The sequence below is a fragment of the Phymastichus coffea genome, unplaced genomic scaffold (genome assembly GCF_024137745.1).
Source record: "Phymastichus coffea isolate CEN01 unplaced genomic scaffold, Cenicafe_Pcof_1.1 PCOF00108, whole genome shotgun sequence".
Taxonomy (NCBI): domain Eukaryota; kingdom Metazoa; phylum Arthropoda; class Insecta; order Hymenoptera; family Eulophidae; genus Phymastichus; species Phymastichus coffea.
In genome coordinates, this window is record NW_026706919.1 from 542812 (window position 1) to 561261 (window position 18450).

At 43.3% G+C, this 18450-nt stretch overlaps 1 protein-coding gene across 2 annotated transcripts; it reads right to left on the minus strand.

The window, feature by feature from the left end:
• Positions 1-685: 685 nt before the first annotated feature.
• On the minus strand, positions 686-17360 carry LOC131670306 (uncharacterized). 2 transcript variants are annotated; one of them, XM_058945805.1, is made up of 4 exons: positions 17244-17360; positions 4929-5234; positions 4106-4309; positions 686-4013 (listed from the first exon to the last, which is right to left on the minus strand). In XM_058945805.1, the coding sequence occupies exons 2-4, from the start codon at positions 5040-5042 to the stop codon at positions 3876-3878; spliced, it is 456 nt and encodes a 151-aa protein (XP_058801788.1). In that variant the 5' UTR covers positions 5043-5234; positions 17244-17360; the 3' UTR covers positions 686-3875. The 2 variants fall into 2 exon arrangements, with proteins under 2 accessions (XP_058801788.1, XP_058801787.1); XM_058945804.1 differs by having other exon boundaries at positions 4914-5234.
• Between the last annotated feature and the right edge of the window lie 1090 nt (positions 17361-18450).

Consider the following 18450-nt stretch of genomic DNA (forward strand, 5'->3'; position numbering starts at 1 on the left):
GTCGGATCGCTCGCCCGCTTGTCTGTCGACTCGCGCTCGATTGGCCCGATATGCCTTCCAGTACTATCGCGCGGATCAGCTTCTGTTTATCTATTCGCGTGCTTTTTGCCAATACACCTTCTCCGACGTAGCTCGGAAAGTAAGCGCGTTTCGGGAGGATTTTTCGTTTGCGATAAACGAACGCGGAAAACGGAGTAATAATATCGAATGCGAATCCACGCCAATTTTCGATTCGAATACATACGACAAACGTTCGCATAGAGGTATGTTAGTAGATGAATTCATATTACATAGTTAATTCGACAATTACGCGGCAAGTTACGACTATTGCGCTGGCAACTTGCACGGACAATGACAAGGTTCCACGCACGGCCGATTCAACAGGGAGGTGGTTTATCATCAAAATACAATATCAAATGAATGTTCTAACGATCTTGATTTTATCTTCTTTTGAAACAGGCACGATAATGAACGTAACAAGCAATTGAGCACGAACGTCATCTAAATTAATCGTTTTGATCATTGAGTTATTAGTCTACAACAAACATATAAACTACTCGGCTGGTATCGTACATCCGTGCCAAAATTTATTGTTGCGCCGTATACATACGTTGAAAATGTATATTATTAATTGTGAAAAGGAAGGTTAGTCCAATAAAAGTCATAATTTTTAATAATTAGGCCCTGTTTATTTGGTGCTGACCATTAGAATATATGTATTATTCAACAAACTTCGATTACCATAGAACAATAATACTTGCATAATATCTGATTATAGGCAAACATAACAGAAATGTCCAATAACGAAAAGTTATTTCTGTTGTTCGTACTTAGGCTGGGCAACATATATCTATCTGACGAAAGAAATTATTTGTGCAGGTTACATTTAATTTGGATTAAAACAACAAACGCTCTTGCCGAGCTTATTCTGCATCATATACATCGATACAGCCTACTGTCGTCTATGTATAATACTTTATCCATTCAATATATGTAATACAAAGTTCTGCAAATTGCTTTTTATTTGCTCCAAGTTGCACATTTCAAAAAATATTTGCGAGTGATCGTACGTATCTGAAAAGTTTTTGCTGCTGTTGCGTTTCCATAATGGATCGGTAGTAGAGCACATGGATTATTTTCTGGTTCAATTATTACACCATGTCATCTAGAGAACAACTGGAATTTGTTGGTTATTCTTACGAACTAGACAGTCATTTGTGTTGGCGTGTTTAGGAAATTCTAAACAAGTACACTCGCTTTCTTAGCACAAAGTTTGTCTATCATTTGAGAAAAATTATATAGGCATCGTTTATCATGAGGCTTTTTTGCAATGTTTCTTCGTTTCGTATTTCTATTTTTACTCTTTGCCACGGGCATATAGTTTACAATAGTGTAGTGGAGGTTCATTCTGACGTGATAATAAGGACAACCGTCTGATGCCAAAACTAGTAATGGAATTCGAGCACGTCAATGTAAAGTCTAGCGTGGCCAATTAATATCAAGGTCAATTATTTTATGTTGATCAGTCGTTTTAAAAAAGATATGTTTGATTTATTCAACAGTTTAATTATGTAACCTCGCTTAAATCTTGCATTTTATTAAACATTCAAAAATGATTTATTATTGCTTCGAGAAATCATTTTTTATTCGTTACCTTTGTCAAATAAATTAATTTTGTTCAAGATAATAATTTCTACTAGTTTGCAATTTGCGATTCATCCTTGAAAGAAAAAAAATTAAATATGTATTTTAGCAAGTCTGTTATGCGTCATAGCTTACAAGATTTACACTTTTGTGTATAAACAACATGCTCTACGATAGTAGTGAAGATTAGTGCGATTGTTATATTTATTTATCTCACGAAATGCAATAATGGCGATTGAAGAGTACTCATCGGTTCGTTCCTCGAATAGCCATAAAAAATGATTAAATGTCAGTACTCTTGCCGATTATTTTCGGTATATTATTCCCTATTGCATATTTTCAGTTATTTTTCGAAAATAATTCAAAAAAATGTTCAGGAATATTATTCTTGGAGTAGGTGTATCGGCAGGTATGGGCTATTATGTTTCCTACAGTTATAGAGTAATTGCTCTCTACGGTAATGAGAGAGATATTGTTGATTTATTGTAATTTTTTTGCATTCTTTCTTTTTTTTCTATCAACAAGTGCAATTTAAAACCTTTTTCTAATATATTAACTTACATATTAAAATTAATTCCGTATTCAGCATAGTATATTCACAATTGTAGTATAAAAGTGAAAAAAAAATCCAGTAGCCCAAACCAATTATTAAATCTTTATGTGACGTGTTTAGACAAATTACCAGTGAATAATTAAGTGCGGGAAAATTTACTAACAAATACGTAACATCCATGGCATTATTTAGTGCCGCAACTACAACCTAACATTCGAAATAGTAAAGGCCAACTTCATGAAAACTTATTACAATAAACAACTATTTTAGACATATATAACGGTAAAATGAGAATTCCCGGTGATATCTCATATTACAAAGACAATTCTCGACTTTATCATCAATTTACTTTTATTCGTTTCGTTTGTTTGAAATACGAGGATTTCGCGTTCCGATTTCCAATAAACTTGAATGCAAATTTCCCGCAATATCCAATAGAAGGAACCCTTCAGCTTTAATTTCTAAATTGTATTGATGTAATTGACTAATAAAATAAGTATTAAAATTTGACTAGACTCACTATGTAGTAGTAGATTAAATACTTTGATTGTTAACTTTTGTATGAATTTTCACACGACTGAGCTACTATACGCTACAATATTTCAAATACAATACCCAATGAATGGCTGTTACTTCGGCAAGATATTCGCGAGTCTCAGAAGCTGAAAAAAATTGGTACTAAAAATTGCACGTCTATTAGAATTGTTTATCAGAAAAATTGCATATACTTGGAAAGAAACTGATTGAGACGGCAAGAATCCAATAACTGATTCGAAGCACAGTCTGCGGTTCTCTGATAGTGTTTCTCTTGCCGTCGCAACAACCAATATTCGTGCAAAAATGCAACTTATACTTTTTTTTCTTTGAAAATGATCAGCCTTTTCTTTGCAGACTTGAAAAATTGATTGATGTGGTTGCCGTATAAGTACAATTCGAAGAAAAATGTTGAAATATACTCGTATTTGACATTGTTCGAAAGACGTGATCATGTTTCCTGTTGAGGTTTCCCTTTTCGTTCAACCGTTTGAAAATGCTAAAAAATAATAATCTCTTTCCAATGACTTTGTTGAGAAAGCCAATTTGTTGTCGTCAATTTGTCTGAGAGTATATGTAACAATGACGTGAAAAAGACGTGCCAATTATGCAGGCACCGGCGCTTACAAATAGTTTATCAGTGATAGTACGTTTTACATAAATAGCATTAGAATATTTTGTGTATCTCGCGCTGTTTCGTGAGAGTCCAATAGAAACGTCGAGGATTATTTTTCTGGTTCCGATGTCGGTAGTATTGGTACGGAGAAATCTAATAGATATCGGAGGGCTCGCTTCAATTCGTAGCTTCGTTAACCTGCATAAAATCCCATCGAGTTGTAACGATAAAATATCATCCGAGTCCGAGTGAAAGAGAAAATGCCAACGATCGAACCAGTAAAAAGTATCCTCGCACGAATACATATCATTATGCCGAGCAGAAAATTGGCAAGAGCGCCTTAGGGTCGATAAGATCCCTGTTTGCGCGCGGTCTCGCGTTCTCCATCTCCAGCCATCTCCATCCAAACCGTCCAGCAAAATCATCTCGACTCGCAGGCGGCCGAGATCGGACGTACAATGAGACGACGACGAGGAGGAGAAACGACAACGTTTAAATACGCAGACGACTGCTCGGCTGTGAAATCCATTAGAGCAGCTGACAGGAGCCGTTCATGACTTCCGACACGAACATTGGCGTGCTGGCACTCAGACCACCGTCCGATTGCTCGATGTACTTGGAATCGTAGTCCTGATACTTGTCGTAGCCGCAGTCGAAGTAGCGACTCTGCAACCAATCAACGATCGGCGAAAGTTGAATACGCAAGGCACTGCCGAACTGTTGGCGAGTTTTATTTGCTGCGGCAGCGCTCTGTTTACCTGGCAGTCGAGGCACCTGCAGTTGTCGCTCATTTTGCAAGTGATGCCCATCTGCTTGGCGATCACCCGATAGAATTCCTTGCTCGATTTGTAGACGATCTCCGGGGGCTTTTTGGCTGGCGGGCCCTTGCGCACCGGCTCGCCCTCGTCTGTACTTTCCTCGATCGCTTCCTCGTCGTCCGTCATGGATCTCTGCAGCCTCGACTAAAAATACGCGCGTCATTGTCGGTTAATGTGCAACCTTAGTTCTATCAGCTACGACAGCTCGCTATTCCGTTCAATTTGTACGAATCAGTTTTGATTGAATGACAAATGCACTTGCGCTGATGCAGTTCAGTGCAGTGAGCAAACAACAGTCGCTGATCAGTGCTATGAAAACGCCTGCTCGCGTTATTATTTTACAGCAGTCATTAATTTGTCCACTCAAATTTGTTCGTCCAACTGAACGATATCGTCAAAAGAATTAACTATTCGGTTACACAGCCCTCGTTAACTGTGATGAGGTGAAATGCTTTAAAAAAGACATTTTTGTTTTACGTACTTTACTTTGATGAGCGCGTCCTGATGAGATTTGACGTTAATTAATTTGAAAATAACTACGCTGTTAGAATTACAGAGTACAGACCGTTAAAAAATAATGACCAAAGGCGTCCCGTTAACTCTCGTGAGATTCTGAAATAAACGAGTGACGTTGTTCAAATTAAACGTTAAATGTAAAAAGGATCGACTTTCAGCCTTCAGTACAAATTGAAAGAAGAGAAAATCAAACGAAAGAATGAAATGGATATGAGAATGAGATATGCCTGACCCGCAATTCACGTACTTCCTCGAGTACGCGTTCGTAAGAGGGAGGTGGCGACGACGCAGGCACAGTGGAGTCGGTGTTGACGCTGACGACGCTGCTGGCGTCGGGCCCGCACTCGGTTCTGCTCACCATGCTCTCAGAGCTGCCTAGAGTCAGTTGGCTGAGGTCCACCTCCCGCGAATTGGAGACTGCGGACTCCTCCACCTCGACGCTGTTGCTGCGACTTCCGCTGCTGCCACCGCTGTCGCTGCTACGCGACTTGGACAGCTTCGAGAAGCGGAGCTTGAAGGGCGCCAGCTTGAATCGGCGGATTTACACTTTTGCCTGTAAATCATAATAAATACATGTCAAATATTATTGCTTTTTGATACGCTCTTTCACCAATGAATCGACCGAACAAAATCCACGACGAAGCTACACGCGCGTATCGTGTGCATATTTTTAAAACAGTCTACGTGACTTACTGTGTTCAACGTGAACTGAACATAAACATTAATAATAAGCCGCTTAACTAGGGTATATTTTCATAAATATCTTGGGGCAACATTGGACTCGTGACTAAAATGGCTAAAATGGTAGTATCATCGTAAAAAAACAGATACATTGTACATATAATGTCAAAGTTGCAAAATTTCTCTGATGTAGAACTGCGATGTCGAAAGCTATTTTAATTTGTAATTTACGGCAATGCGAGTAGATGGTTCTATGGTTAACAACAGTTACAGAAAAAAGTTAGTTTATTCGGTATTATTCGGTACTAATAGCTAAAGTCAAATCACTACGCACCTAATTCGAGTTCAACGGTAAAATGATAATCGATAAAGTGGTACTTGGTAAGTCCAAAAACAAAAGAAAGCACACTTGGTACTTAGCTGGATGGACGACGATAATCGTCCTTCCAGCTCTCGTCCTTCTATCCGCCGAAGTGATTAGTCGTCGCACGCAAATCAGGAAGCAAGGGAGTAAGAAACCGAGAACGGCTTCGAGATGTTGCTCCCCCTAGGCGAGAGAGCGAACCAGCGCGCGTACTCCCTCAGACCTCCCAGCCAAGTACAGTAACGACAAGAAGTCTAAGAGCAATGACCGCTAATAGAGCGATATGACCATGCGCACGAGCAAGATGCGTAAGACTTTGTGGATCTTTATAATATTGCATAGTTGACTGTGGGGCAATGCATAACAACGTCATGATTTTTTTTAACCAACTTTATTTACAATCTGTCTACAAAAATTATACATCAAGTTACTTCTCTACTAATTCATACCGTATCCTTACATATTTACGTTATGTTTATACATAAAATGATAACACTACTAATATTAAGTTTCAATTGAAACTCTTAAAACGCTTGGTATTGTATGAAGCAAATTCTTCGCTAAACGATTTGGATGTTCAGATGTAATGTTTGCGCATTTTCTGTATACAGCTTCTATTTCTTTTTTACAGTTGTCATTTTCGTGTATTAATCTCATTCGTAACGAACCTCGGTGCATTTAAAATGGATTTTGAGGCTTTATTTAAAAATTTTCCAATAATGTTTCATTTTGTTGTTGTGGCATATAGTTGAATTCCATAAGTCCGTATTGGTTTAATTATGCACTTATATATTGATAATTTGTTATTAACTGAAAATTTTTATTTTCTACCTAATATAACCAGTAAAATTTTCGTACTGTAGGTTGGGATGCTTTTGCTTGGTCCAGATATGGTCTTGCCATGTTTATCTGTGATCTAAATACATTCCTAGATATTTGACTTTACCTCCTTCCGGTATTAGTCTATTTTTTCAGGCAACTTGAAGGGTAAGTTTCTTTTCTCTGAAGGTATAAATTACTTGCATAGATAATACTTTGTGAATCATTATCCTCCATTTTTTGAACGAAGGTCGAGCCATTTCCAAATGCTTCTGCATCTTTGTAGAGACTTGTGTTGCATTAGGATATGAGGTCAATATTGCCGTGACATCTGCATAACTACCGATACTTATACCTTCCATGATTATGAGATTTATTCATCACAGACGTAAATTAAATACAATAAATATTCGAGAAGACTCCTTAAGGGTACCGGCCGGTTTCCATTGGATATAATTTAGTGCTTTCATTTATTTTTACTTTAAAAATTCTACAGCTTAAATATGAAGCTACAAGTATAACAAGATTTTTAAGTATAATTTTACTGAGTTTAAATAGTAGGTCTTTATGCCCCAAACTTTGTCGAAGGCTTGAACCACATTAGGAAATACTGCAGTGATTAATTGTTTTTCAAAGATTTTCCTGAATTTATAGGCTACTCTATTAACGGGGTTATTGATGTAGGTTCAGTGTGAAATCCAAATTGGTGCTCAGGTATTGTTTTCTTCTATTAATATTTTATTTAATCTTTTATTTATTACTTTTTCATGTACTTTTGACTGAGATAGCGTTATGAATAACATCCAACAATGTAAATAAACTAATCAAAATGTTGCTTGAAAAGTCTAATAATCTATCACTTCATATTTCTATGAAAGAATATTGACTACTTATTGGTATTGATGTCATTACCGTAAGTGAACTGATAAAAATATAATTTAGAAAAATTTATTAATCAAAAGCAGTATTGATCGTGTTGAATTTTATCAATTTATTACTATTATTTTATTATTTTACATTCTTGTTAAGTTGCCTCTATAGATTGTAACAGGATGTATATTTTTGTACGAGGGCCCGAGGTATTGCCCGGGCCCTCGTAAAATCGGTCGGCTGCCCCAGAAGTTCTTTCCAGTGCGTCCTGTTAAGTTCAGGAGGCGATAGCCTCAACTCGAGTTCTTCCGTAGAAGGTAGATATGCTAAATACGAGCGCTAATATCGTGCGCGGATGCGCGTCGTCATCAATGTACACCGCCGGTAAGTCGACTTGATTGGCCAGCTTACTTGGCTTTCGAATGATTTCTCGCGAAGAACCGGTTGGCTCCGTCCTTTCCTTGGCCAAGAAAAGTCTGCGAGTTCGGGTGTCTCCACTGAAGCTTGTGGCAGGTGTGTCGAACACTCCCTGGTTACTCTGAAGCGAATTTTCCTCGCCATTTAACCTGCTCACTATTCGTTATTTTTTTTCCGTTTCTTTCTTATGGGGCACGCGTATTGCCTATCAGCAACGGTCAACGCGAAACTGCCTGACTCCGACTCTTTGTCCTCTCTTCCCTTTTCTCGTATGCGAGTCAATGCCGGCTCCATTACAGTTCGGTGCTGCCACCCCGTGCCCGTGCGCGGGTGCCCTTAGTTGAACCGGTGCGAAATAACAACTCGCCTGTTACAACATTTGTCATAAACTTACTTTACTTTAGTTAGTTAAATAGGAAAATGCAATTCATCGTTGGAAATGAGATCGTTGATGAAATGGTAATCGATATCGACGAAAGCTCTTGCAATAATTGACATAAAGTATCGACGGAAGCTCTAACATGAACGCTGTTGCAAATCTGTAGGGAATTGATGAATGAATTTTTGTCTACCATGTAAAAAGCCCAGAATTTATAGCCACACTAGAAATTTTAGTGGCGGTATTGTTTGTGTCGTCGAAGCCCCGTCATTCTTAATTGATCGTATCGAGAACGAGAAAACTTAAGTTTATTTCGGGAAATAAAGGATATCGTAACATCAATCGCGAGCGTCAATGGAGAAACGGTCAGTTTGGGAAAAGTAAGCGAGATCGATAAAAGTCGAGCAGCAAGCTGTAAGCGCGCGCGCATTCCGCGGCAGAAAGCTTTGAAAAGGGCTGATGAGGTTGATCGAGGAGTGCGAATTGGATTTTTCTCCGATACTCGCCATCGCGTCGCGCGCTGCAGTCTGATATTTCAATTTCCGCGCGACGAACAAGGGCCATTCATTTAGCCAATCGAACGCGCACAACTAACGGCAAATTCAAATCGATCTGTATTAATGGAAAGACCACACGGCCGCGTGGCCGTAGCGAGAAAATCGGAAATCCTCTTTGGACGCGTCCGCGGGGCCCACCGGAACAATGCTCCCGTTAATTAAAGCAAATATAGCGAATGCTAAAAAAAGAAGCGAAGAAAAAGAAATCTTGCCCGCCGGGGAGAAGCAAGATTGCATTGTGACAAGAGGTTATTTACGAGCTCGTCGTCGCCGTGGAAACGATCTCTGTACGTTGACCCAGTGACCGAGTTCTACGGACGCGGCGTGTTGCTCGCGCGCCGCGCCGAAATTCCCCGCTGCTCCTCTGATTCTCTACCAAAGCGAATTATTCACTCTGACACCCTGTCAAAGGACCGAGCTTGCATCTTACCGCGCCGTCTACCGCTCGCGTCGATGACGTTTCGCTTTAACGCCCCGTTATTCCGCGAAGGAGTCAGCCTCGCGCGGCCTCCGCGATGTGCGATCGCGCCACTTGGCTGTGCGCGGATTCTCGAGAAAATTCGAGTCAAAGTTTGGCGCCGAGTTCGCGCGCGTGAAGTGCCTTGGATCAAGTGGAAAAGGTTCGAGTTCGGCCAGACGCGGCGCGCTGCTGCAGGAGACGTATATGCGTTATGCCAGTAACCAACTTCGACCTCGTTTTTCTCAGCTCCTCGGCTAGCCGGAAGCTAAATTTCAACCGCGTTTCTTTTTTATTTCTTTTTTTTTCTGCGCTTCATTCGCAAAAGTTATCCGTCAAAATTTTCATTTCGTACGATGCAATCGTGCGAATGCGAGGGCTAGTCTACGTTCTGCGTCGCCCAATTTCCCCTCATTCGCCGCTATACAAACGCGTAGGTAGAGCTCTGTTGCATAACAATACAATAGCAAGCTGTCACCGCTCGGAACGAGTAACAACGCGACGACTTTTTCTTCGCTTCCAAGAGCTTATCGTGCGCCACGCCACTTTTTTCCGAATACTCGTGCCGAGACGAATGCGTTCGCTTATTCGTGACGCACTTTGGATGTCGCCAGCCATAAAATGACATAATAGCCTCGCTGCAAAGACGCGAGACAAAAATATCCTTCAATGTGATGAGCGTGAAGGACGTCAAAATTCTTCGCTGCAAAGTTTCGAGTGCAGTGCTTGAACGTCGAAGTAACGAGTTCGATTAGCGCAAACGCAAGAGGGCAAAAAAAATGGAAAGCTCAGCTCGATTGCGAGCTGAAGTGCAGTCGTAGTTCGCTCTCGTAGTTCGCTCTCGGATAATCGCAATAGCGCATGTTTGTCACCAAGACGAGCGAACAAAAAGCAGGGAAAAATGGGCTGCAATTAGCCTCGATATGGCTGTCTCAGTCGCGCTTCTTACCAAACTTTTTTCCGCCGCTGAATTATTAATGACTAGCCAACGAAAAAATAAAAGAAACAAATAATTAAATAAAAACTCGAGTGAGCGGCGCGCTACCAGATTTGTCTTAATGAGATGCGCGCGCCAAGGTATAGAGTCGCTGCGAGACCTTCCGATGTTAGTTAATTAGCGCTCCATGAAAAAATGCATAACACGCGCGTGCGCGGGAAAAAGGAAGGTTCGCGCGCGCAACGTCTTTGACTGAATTAGCAGGGCTCTCGCTTTGGGGATGAAACTTTTTGCCCCCTTTCTCTGTCATTTCTATCCTTTGGAATTCGTGCGGCCTTTTGTGAGCACACTGCTATAGTCGCCCACCGAGATTTCATGAATTCGCACAGCGCGTTGTTATTATTATTATTATTATTATTATTATTATTATTATTATTATTATTATTATTATTATTATTATTATTATTATTATTATTATTATTACTATTATTATTATCGTTTTTCCCTTTCTGACGAGTCCAGAACGCACACGTGCGCACGGTGAATAAGACTGCGCGGGCAAGACAAAAGACGGAAGAAAGACGCGACGTCAACAAAGCGAGGAGTCCGTTGCGCGTGGACGCTGAACAGTGCGCACTTTAGCACTCTTTTGTCAAGTCACGAAATTGCACTCACGTTCGCGGCGGTGCGTACGCGTGCCCGATTTTTTATTCGGCGCACCTCCGAATGACTCCGCGTGTCGACCAAGTTGCCCATTGTTTTACGTTGAGCATGCGCGAAAGACGCCGTACGCCGAGCCGAGCGAGATCTTTTTCACCGAACTGGCATGCATGAATGCGATAGCTGCGCTTTTGTCGCGACACGCGACTAAATGCCCATGGCTCTTCGGGCTCCTCGGCAGACCTTAATAAAAACATTGACTGGCGGGAAAGCCTTTTACGGGCTCACGAAGGAAGCATCGAATTCAGGTGCGCCACGCCAGCAGCGCTGTCGGGAAAAAGGGCCGCCGCGGCTCGGGCGAGATCAATAATTCCGTTAACCGGAGACCTTTTGGCTTGCGTCGGATTAATCGAATGAATAATCGATGGGCGACGGCGGTGCACCCGGAGCACGCGAAGAAGAAATCCGACGGGATAATGCCGGCGGCGGCGGCGGCAGAGGCAGCGGCAGCATAAAAGGGGGGGAGGACAAATGCCGGATCGAGTCCTGAGCCATCCTGGATTGCGCCTTTTTGCATTTCTCGGATTTTCCTAATTCTTTGCCCGATTCTCTCGATCCAATAGCAAATGCCAGGTCAAATCGAGCCACTTCTTCTCGACTTTTATCAATGCCAATTCCGACGATCCTCTCGCCGAACTGTTCTTTAACGCGATCGTCACAAGGATTTTTACGACCAGCGTGTGGCAATTTCTCTCGATGCAGTGAAGATGCAAGAAGAATCCGGTGCGGTCGAATGGCTTGAAAATGAATATTCTTAGGACTCGGCGCATTTCTCATAGCAATGATTTCGCGGTAAAACACCGTTTTCCATAAATTTTCTCCAGCATGATAGACGCAACATCGGTACTCTTCCTGCTCTATATTCAATTTCTCTGTACAAGCAGCCATTGCAATCGTTTATCAATCACGTTGATAAATTTCCAGACAGTAGCGAGCAACAACGTCCTCATCTTCGTTAAGAAACGCTCGATAATCGGAAAGCTCGAGGTAAACATTAATATTAATACAGCCACTCAGTCTGACTCGGCCTTTAGTAGGTCCGCAGAGAAGAAAAAAGATCGCAACTCGCGCGCGAGGCGCATCTTGGAATCTCGGCCGAGCAAAGTGGACTCGGCGGCCCGCTAGTCGTGTCAGCGGCCGTGTAACCACTCCTGGAGAGTTCGTCCTACTTTCCAGCGGCAGCTGCAACGGCGCAAGCTCTCTCTCTCTCTCTCCCTATCTCTCGGCTCATTTCTCGCGCCTCGATTGCTCACTTTTTGATGCACTCACCGCTATTGTCTTCGGCGGCCTTAGCTTAGCTATTATTTTTTTCCTCGTCTCTGCCCATCAACCGACCCTCGCGAAAAATCCCGATAAAAGCGGAAAATTAATGCCCAAGGGAATTGCGAATGGGCGTGAGAGAATCCGACGTTTCGAGTGCACGCGCTGTTTGCTTTATCCGTACGTCGGAATTTCATGCTTTATTATAGGTTTTCAGGAAATCGCTCGATGATCCGGTTTACGTTTTAATCCTTCGTTCGGCTGATGATATATCATGGAATAAATAAAGCGCGACATAAATGAGAGGCAGTATACACGGCTTTATGGGCCAAATATCCGGAAAATCTCAACGGATTCGTGTATAGCGAAAATTCAGAGCACTGGGCGCCCGTTATTTTGCGAACGGGCTGCTTGTTTTTTCGAATAGCGAACGCGGAACGGAAGTGTTTTTAGGAAGCGCCGAGCTAGCCAAAGATCCGTTAAGCCAACCGGACGATTGTGCATTCGTCAACGGGAACTGCGTGCGCGAGCGACGTGACGCATCGGCAATAACAATCGAGAGAACGAAGTTATCGGTAGGGTGGCGAAACAAACCGTGTGGCAGGGGGAAGCGAGGGGGAGGGGGGAGAAACTCGGCATGAACAAGCGGCGAAAGGGAAACATCAAGCGACGTACGAAATAACAGAGCGCGAGTCGGCGGCAACTCGATATTGTGCGCAGCTGAAAGCCCCGTCCAGCGGCGCGCCGGCGAATGAGCGAGCTTTTGCGAGAACGGGAGAGAGAGAGAGAGAGAGCGTTGAGCTCTCGCGCGCCGTGTCATCGGGTTTTATTTGGGTCGAGACCCAGAAATCCAATCGCCAAACAAAACGGATTGCGATATACATCTCTCTGCAGCCAAAAGCTTTCACGCCTCTGCCCGTGGACGCTTCGACCCCCCCCCCCCCCCCCCTCCAACTCCTATCCGCCCACCTGCCTGTCCGCCTGTCGCTGTCCGTCTGCCTTGCCGCTGCTATTGTGATATCCATGCACGATTATTAGATTATGGCGAAGTTTGCCTGGCTATCGGGGCAGAGATAGAGGAATGTCTTGCGGTTGGACAAAGCTACGTTCCGACCTCAGTCAGATGTGACAGGGATATTATGGTAGCCGACCTACCAACTTCCCCCCGACCCCAAGTCAAATGCTGTGGCGAACTGCGAATCGGTCATTCGGATAATTGTCTGATCATTGGATAACTAAACGACGTTGTTTACCAAGCAACGACGACAAACAAACTGAACGCCCACGCGGCGCCTATCGAGATCCCACAAAAATCGACGTCGCTCGACCTCGTAGATATACTTTTCGTATATTATTCCGCTTGAAAGGCTTAGGTCACTGTGATCCAGTGCGATAGCTAACCTTGTACTGCAGTTGAAACACACGTGCAACTTAAGACACCCCCCCCCCCCCCAAGTAATTCTATAGCTGACTGAAATATATACACTAAACGAGGACAATTTGTCATGTTCTCTCGCCAATGCTTTGCCTAAACAAACCGTAGTTGGTAGTTGAAGAATTAAATAATGATAAAGACTATAACTAGATTACGACTAATGAATTTCGCAGCGTTCTCTCTAGCGGTTTTATCAAAAGTAAAAAAATGAAGAATAATTTGGAGCTATCACCGATGTTATACATATCGCATACGTTGAAAGCAAAATATTAGCGCAAGTCATAACACTTTGAAAAATTTGCTTAGCAAGCTTTGGTGATGAATTATTTATTGTAGATGAAGACTGGATATAAAATCAACTGTTGATACAAGAAGTAACGGAGGTCTGACAAGCAGTGCGTCATAAAAGATAGAGAAAGATAGAAAAGCACAATTAATGAAATATCGAGTAAGACTTGTTTGGTTATGACTTGGGCTAACAGTTTCTTTTCGACGTAGACATAAACAATGGTAGCAGCTGAACGGTACCCTTGGTTTCTTGATATGTTTTTACGCAACCGCCAGACATATAAAGCTCCAATAAGCCAAAATTGATTAGTCGCAATCTAGACTAAAACAGCGATCAATATGAATTTTCTCAAGTACCAACTGTGCTTCGTTTAGGCAAACCATGGAAGGGAAGATTGAGCGAGAAATTGCCCTCGTTTACTAGATATACTTCAGTTAGCTATAGAATTGTATAGAGGATTTTCCTGATTTGTTTTCGAATAAAATCCGATTTTGATACTGGTGCAGTGGGGCATTGAGGCCGGCCATGATCGATGTCATGAACGGGATTAGAGCATAGTTTGAAAAGCGCGCGCGCGACAGTCGATTTTGGGGAAGTCGTAAAGTACAAAGCGTATCATAGCAAAGAGCCAATTGGAACGAGACCGTTCGAAGAGGGCAGAGCCGCTCTAAATTATTCTCTCGAGCACGTGGCCTATAAGGAGCGAGTGCTCGATAAGCAAGCGAGGCCGAGACTTTTATGTGTCGCGCGTGTTTCCATGAAACTGGAATAATCCGACGGTGACGCGCGCGTGGCGTGGCCTGCAATCTGGTTGTACGTACGCTCGTTTACGCCGATCATTCGGGGTGGCATGTACTCGCCGCGGCGACTCACCTGCATTATCATCCCGTCCGCAACAATGGCATCTTTCGATTTAATTAAATCCGCGGCTCGCGCGCATCACCGACCACATTCCAATTCCCTTATCCGGCACGGGCAGTTCGCTATCCGCGGGCTCTCCCGCCCGACTCGCTTATTGCTCGCATTTGGACTTGGTTCGCGAGGGTCGAATCGACCAGCCGAGAGAGATGGAGAAACAAGTACGAGGGAGAACAACGCGGTAAGGAAGCATCGATTGGAGGTAATGCAATGTCAAAGGAGTGCCGGCTGCAGCTGTGCCCCTGAATAAACGCATGCAGTCAAGAGTGACGGATCGGAAAAGTTGGCCATTCGGAATAACGCGCCGGAACTTTCCGCTTTTCCTTTTCCTTGAGCTTTTGCGACGAACAAAATAAAGAATATTAACGTTTTGCAAAGAGAGGCGGGAGCTCAAGTTTTCTCTCTCTCTCTCTCAGCTCAAATTATTTTTCAAACGCGAGGCTGACATGTATTCAGACGTGCAAACCCGTGTTGAAATCAGGCAACCCTTTGCGGTATAATTTCTTTAATGGAGTAAAATTGAGATAGGACAGATTTACGACAAATACTTTTTTCACGTGTAGCTTGCGCTAATGCAATTTGGAATGATTTGGTACAGCCGTGTTATCGGAAACCAAAACTAGAAATTGAATAATAAATCTAGCTACCATACCGATGCAAATATAAAACGAACGTGAACGCTCTGTTCTCGTTGTTATTGATTTTTTCCCGACCAAACGGCTGCAACCGAATCATCCAGAAGTTCTTCAGTCTAAACTACGTATGAAAAGGTCATTATCGTGGATCCGTCGAATCTGAATTTTGCTCCATCAAAGAATCATCATGGAGGAAAGGTTGTCTTTCTTCAATATGTATTTGTATACCTATGTAGACATATGATATCTATATCAAGGGGGTCTTAAAAGAAAAGTCGAGATGGAGAGGGAGAGAGAACGTGCGCAGTCGCGAACGCGCAAGTTTCCGTGAATGGAAGAATACCGAAGGTGCGTGTACTCGTATACCGTATACGCATATACGTATATAGATATGGAGCTCATTAATGATATGCCACCGACGAACGGTTGTTTAATCTTTCCGACTCGGGTCTGATAAACAGTACTTTGTTTACCAAGACGTTTATTCCCATGGCGATGTCTTCTTCTTATTAAATTAACATAATGTTTACTGGCCCGCAGTTTTTGCACACTCAAAGGATGCGGATAATATATGCGGCGGGAGCTTTAGCATTTTTTCCCGTCGTAACGTTATAAGAAGACGAATGAACGAAGCGGGACAACTTGGGGAAATCTATATTTAATCCATTAACAGATCCGCAAGTGAAATTTCGACGACAGATTCTCATTCCTCTCCGCAAATAGCGAGAAAAAAATGTATTAGCTAATTTCACGATTTAGGCAAATCTTATTTGTCCGATGTCTCGTTTCTTTGACACGTAAATATTATTTACAAGCCGTACATACGATTTCCTCGAATTGCGAATGGAGAATTATTCGAAAAAATGAATAAGGTGGACTGAAAATTGTTTCTACAAATAAGTTAGTCTAGCCAGTTTGGCGTTACGCTATCTTAACGATTCGAATACTGGATGGTCACTGGTTCACGCTGCTCTATCGCGTTTCTTTTTACGTGGTAAATGAAAAAAAGTCCGTGCACGCGTGACTGTGACGTAATTGAGAAATGCCAGTAAACGATAGAAAACAGGATTAGGCGCGCCTTGAGGACGAACCAATAACAAAGCGCAGCGTCGATCGCAAATGCCTCGCTTGGGCGAGACGCGTGAGGCAGGCTTTGTTAATGTTTATTATGAAGCGCTAACTCCTCGAGAGTAAACGCTGCCTCGCAGCGCTCTTGCAACTTGAGAAATTGCGCGGAAGGATAAACAGCGGGCTGCGCGCAACTTGCTGCAAGCATTTAACGTTCCTCTTTGCCGAAATTTCCATCGACTTACCCTCGCTTATCGATCTCGCGGCTCTAGCAAAGTCGACCACTTATTCGGGCGCGCGTTCTAAATATGCGTAGCGGATTGGTCGCTTGTTCCACTCCTGTCTCGAGTTGCTCTCGTCTCCCTCGAAGTGCTGCTCCTCGAGAGTCAAAGCGAGCAAACGCAACGTGCGAATTGTTGCGATTAGCGATTGGCGGCAAAGCTGCCGGAGTGGAGGCGAGTTCGCCAAACGCGTACAGTCTGAGTACATCCGAGACGCACGTCGCTCGCGAGCGATAAACGAGGGCTCGGCAGCGGCGTGCATCGCTGAAAGGCGCGGCACGCGCCAAGGGGAGAGAAAAATCCCCGACCGCGTACTCGCGTCTATCTGGGCTATCGATCGCCGAACCCGGACGACTTACCGGCGCTCGGCGCTCGGCGCTCGGCGCTCGCTCGCCCGACGACCCTTCGCGGTCGGCCGTGACGTTCGCCGAACCCACCAACGAATCAAAAGTAGCGATAATCATCGTTCACTTACCCGATGGAAGTCAATCTGCTGAAAATCCGCGAAGCGCTAGGACTTGTGTCGGGCAGAGGAGCTCGAGGTGCGCAGAACTGCTTTCAGTGGACCGCGGCCATGTTGGCGCGACGCGACTCCGGGTGGCGCCCCCTTTGCTTCGCTTGCAAGCTTCGACCTACGACGTTCCTCGCCGCCTGCTGCAGGTGTAGAGGTATGTACGCGGTGCGCGCGTTGCGATCCTTATCGATTTTACTGCCGCGCGCGCGAACCTCGAGCCAATGGGTCTATGACAGATGACGGTTCTCTCTCTCACTGTGCGCGCGCGTGTACTTTTCTACTCACTCGGCTTTGGCTTTTACTGCGCGTCGACCCTCACGCTGAGTCGCATCACTGGTGGCGATGTAGACTCGGCGATCTCTTTTCGTCAGAGCTCGCCGAGCCGCGGCTGTCTTTTTCTGGAATTTCTCGGAGACCTGGTTTTATTTCTAATTTCGTCTTTCGTCGCGAGCGTCGCTTTACCATTTCTCATGCGACGGGACCACCCAAGCCAAGTTCTCAGCGTCAATTGTCTCGGCGACTCTGATTTACTCCTCATCCACTCGCATTTCTTGCTTTTCAAACTACTACCTTCGGATAAAAATCGTATTGACTTTTTCAATTTTAATGTAACTAACACATATTGAAATTAAAACAATAAATAAAAAAAAATTGTAGATTTTACTCGGAAAAAGAGGCATCAAACGAAAATAACGTTTGGCACTTGAAAGGCTTGCTTTTGTTGGCTGATGCGACGCATTCAGGCTCATTTTATCCGGGTATTCGAATGGTAACAGTCTAAAGTGGCATGGCATAAAATGTTATTGCAGGAACGAAGAGATGAGAAGAGAGAATATGCAAGGTCCACTCGAGTTCTACACTCACGTACAAAGCTAATTCCGTACAACCAGCTAGAAAAACATTCAATTTACACTGCTAGATTTCTTTTTGTCAACAACAAAACTAATTTCCGAGGTAGAAGAGGAAAGAAGCGAGTTTGGTCGTTGACGTGAAGATTTATTTGAAGGTGATACGAACGAGCGTCTACGATAAATTGGCTTGTTGCCCACGTTGGTGCTGCTTGATGCGAGTAAGAACTACCGAAATCCCACTTATTCAACGTATTGACTGGTACGTCTAAAAGAAAAAAAAGAAAAGAGAATTTGACGCCTGTAAGATTGTTTACCGA

Excerpts from the sequence above, each read along its gene's own strand:
- LOC131670306 (XM_058945804.1), bottom strand. The coding sequence starts at position 5,042 with ATGGTGAGCAGAACCGAGTGCGGGCCCGACGCCAGCAGCGTCGTCAGC. Across the intron at positions 4,310-4,913 it reads AGGAAGTACGTGAATTGCGG|TCGAGGCTGCAGAGATCCAT; the intron begins GTCAGGCATATC and ends GCGTATTTTTAG. Across the intron at positions 4,014-4,105 it reads GCAGGTGCCTCGACTGCCAG|AGTCGCTACTTCGACTGCGG; the intron begins GTAAACAGAGCG and ends GATTGGTTGCAG.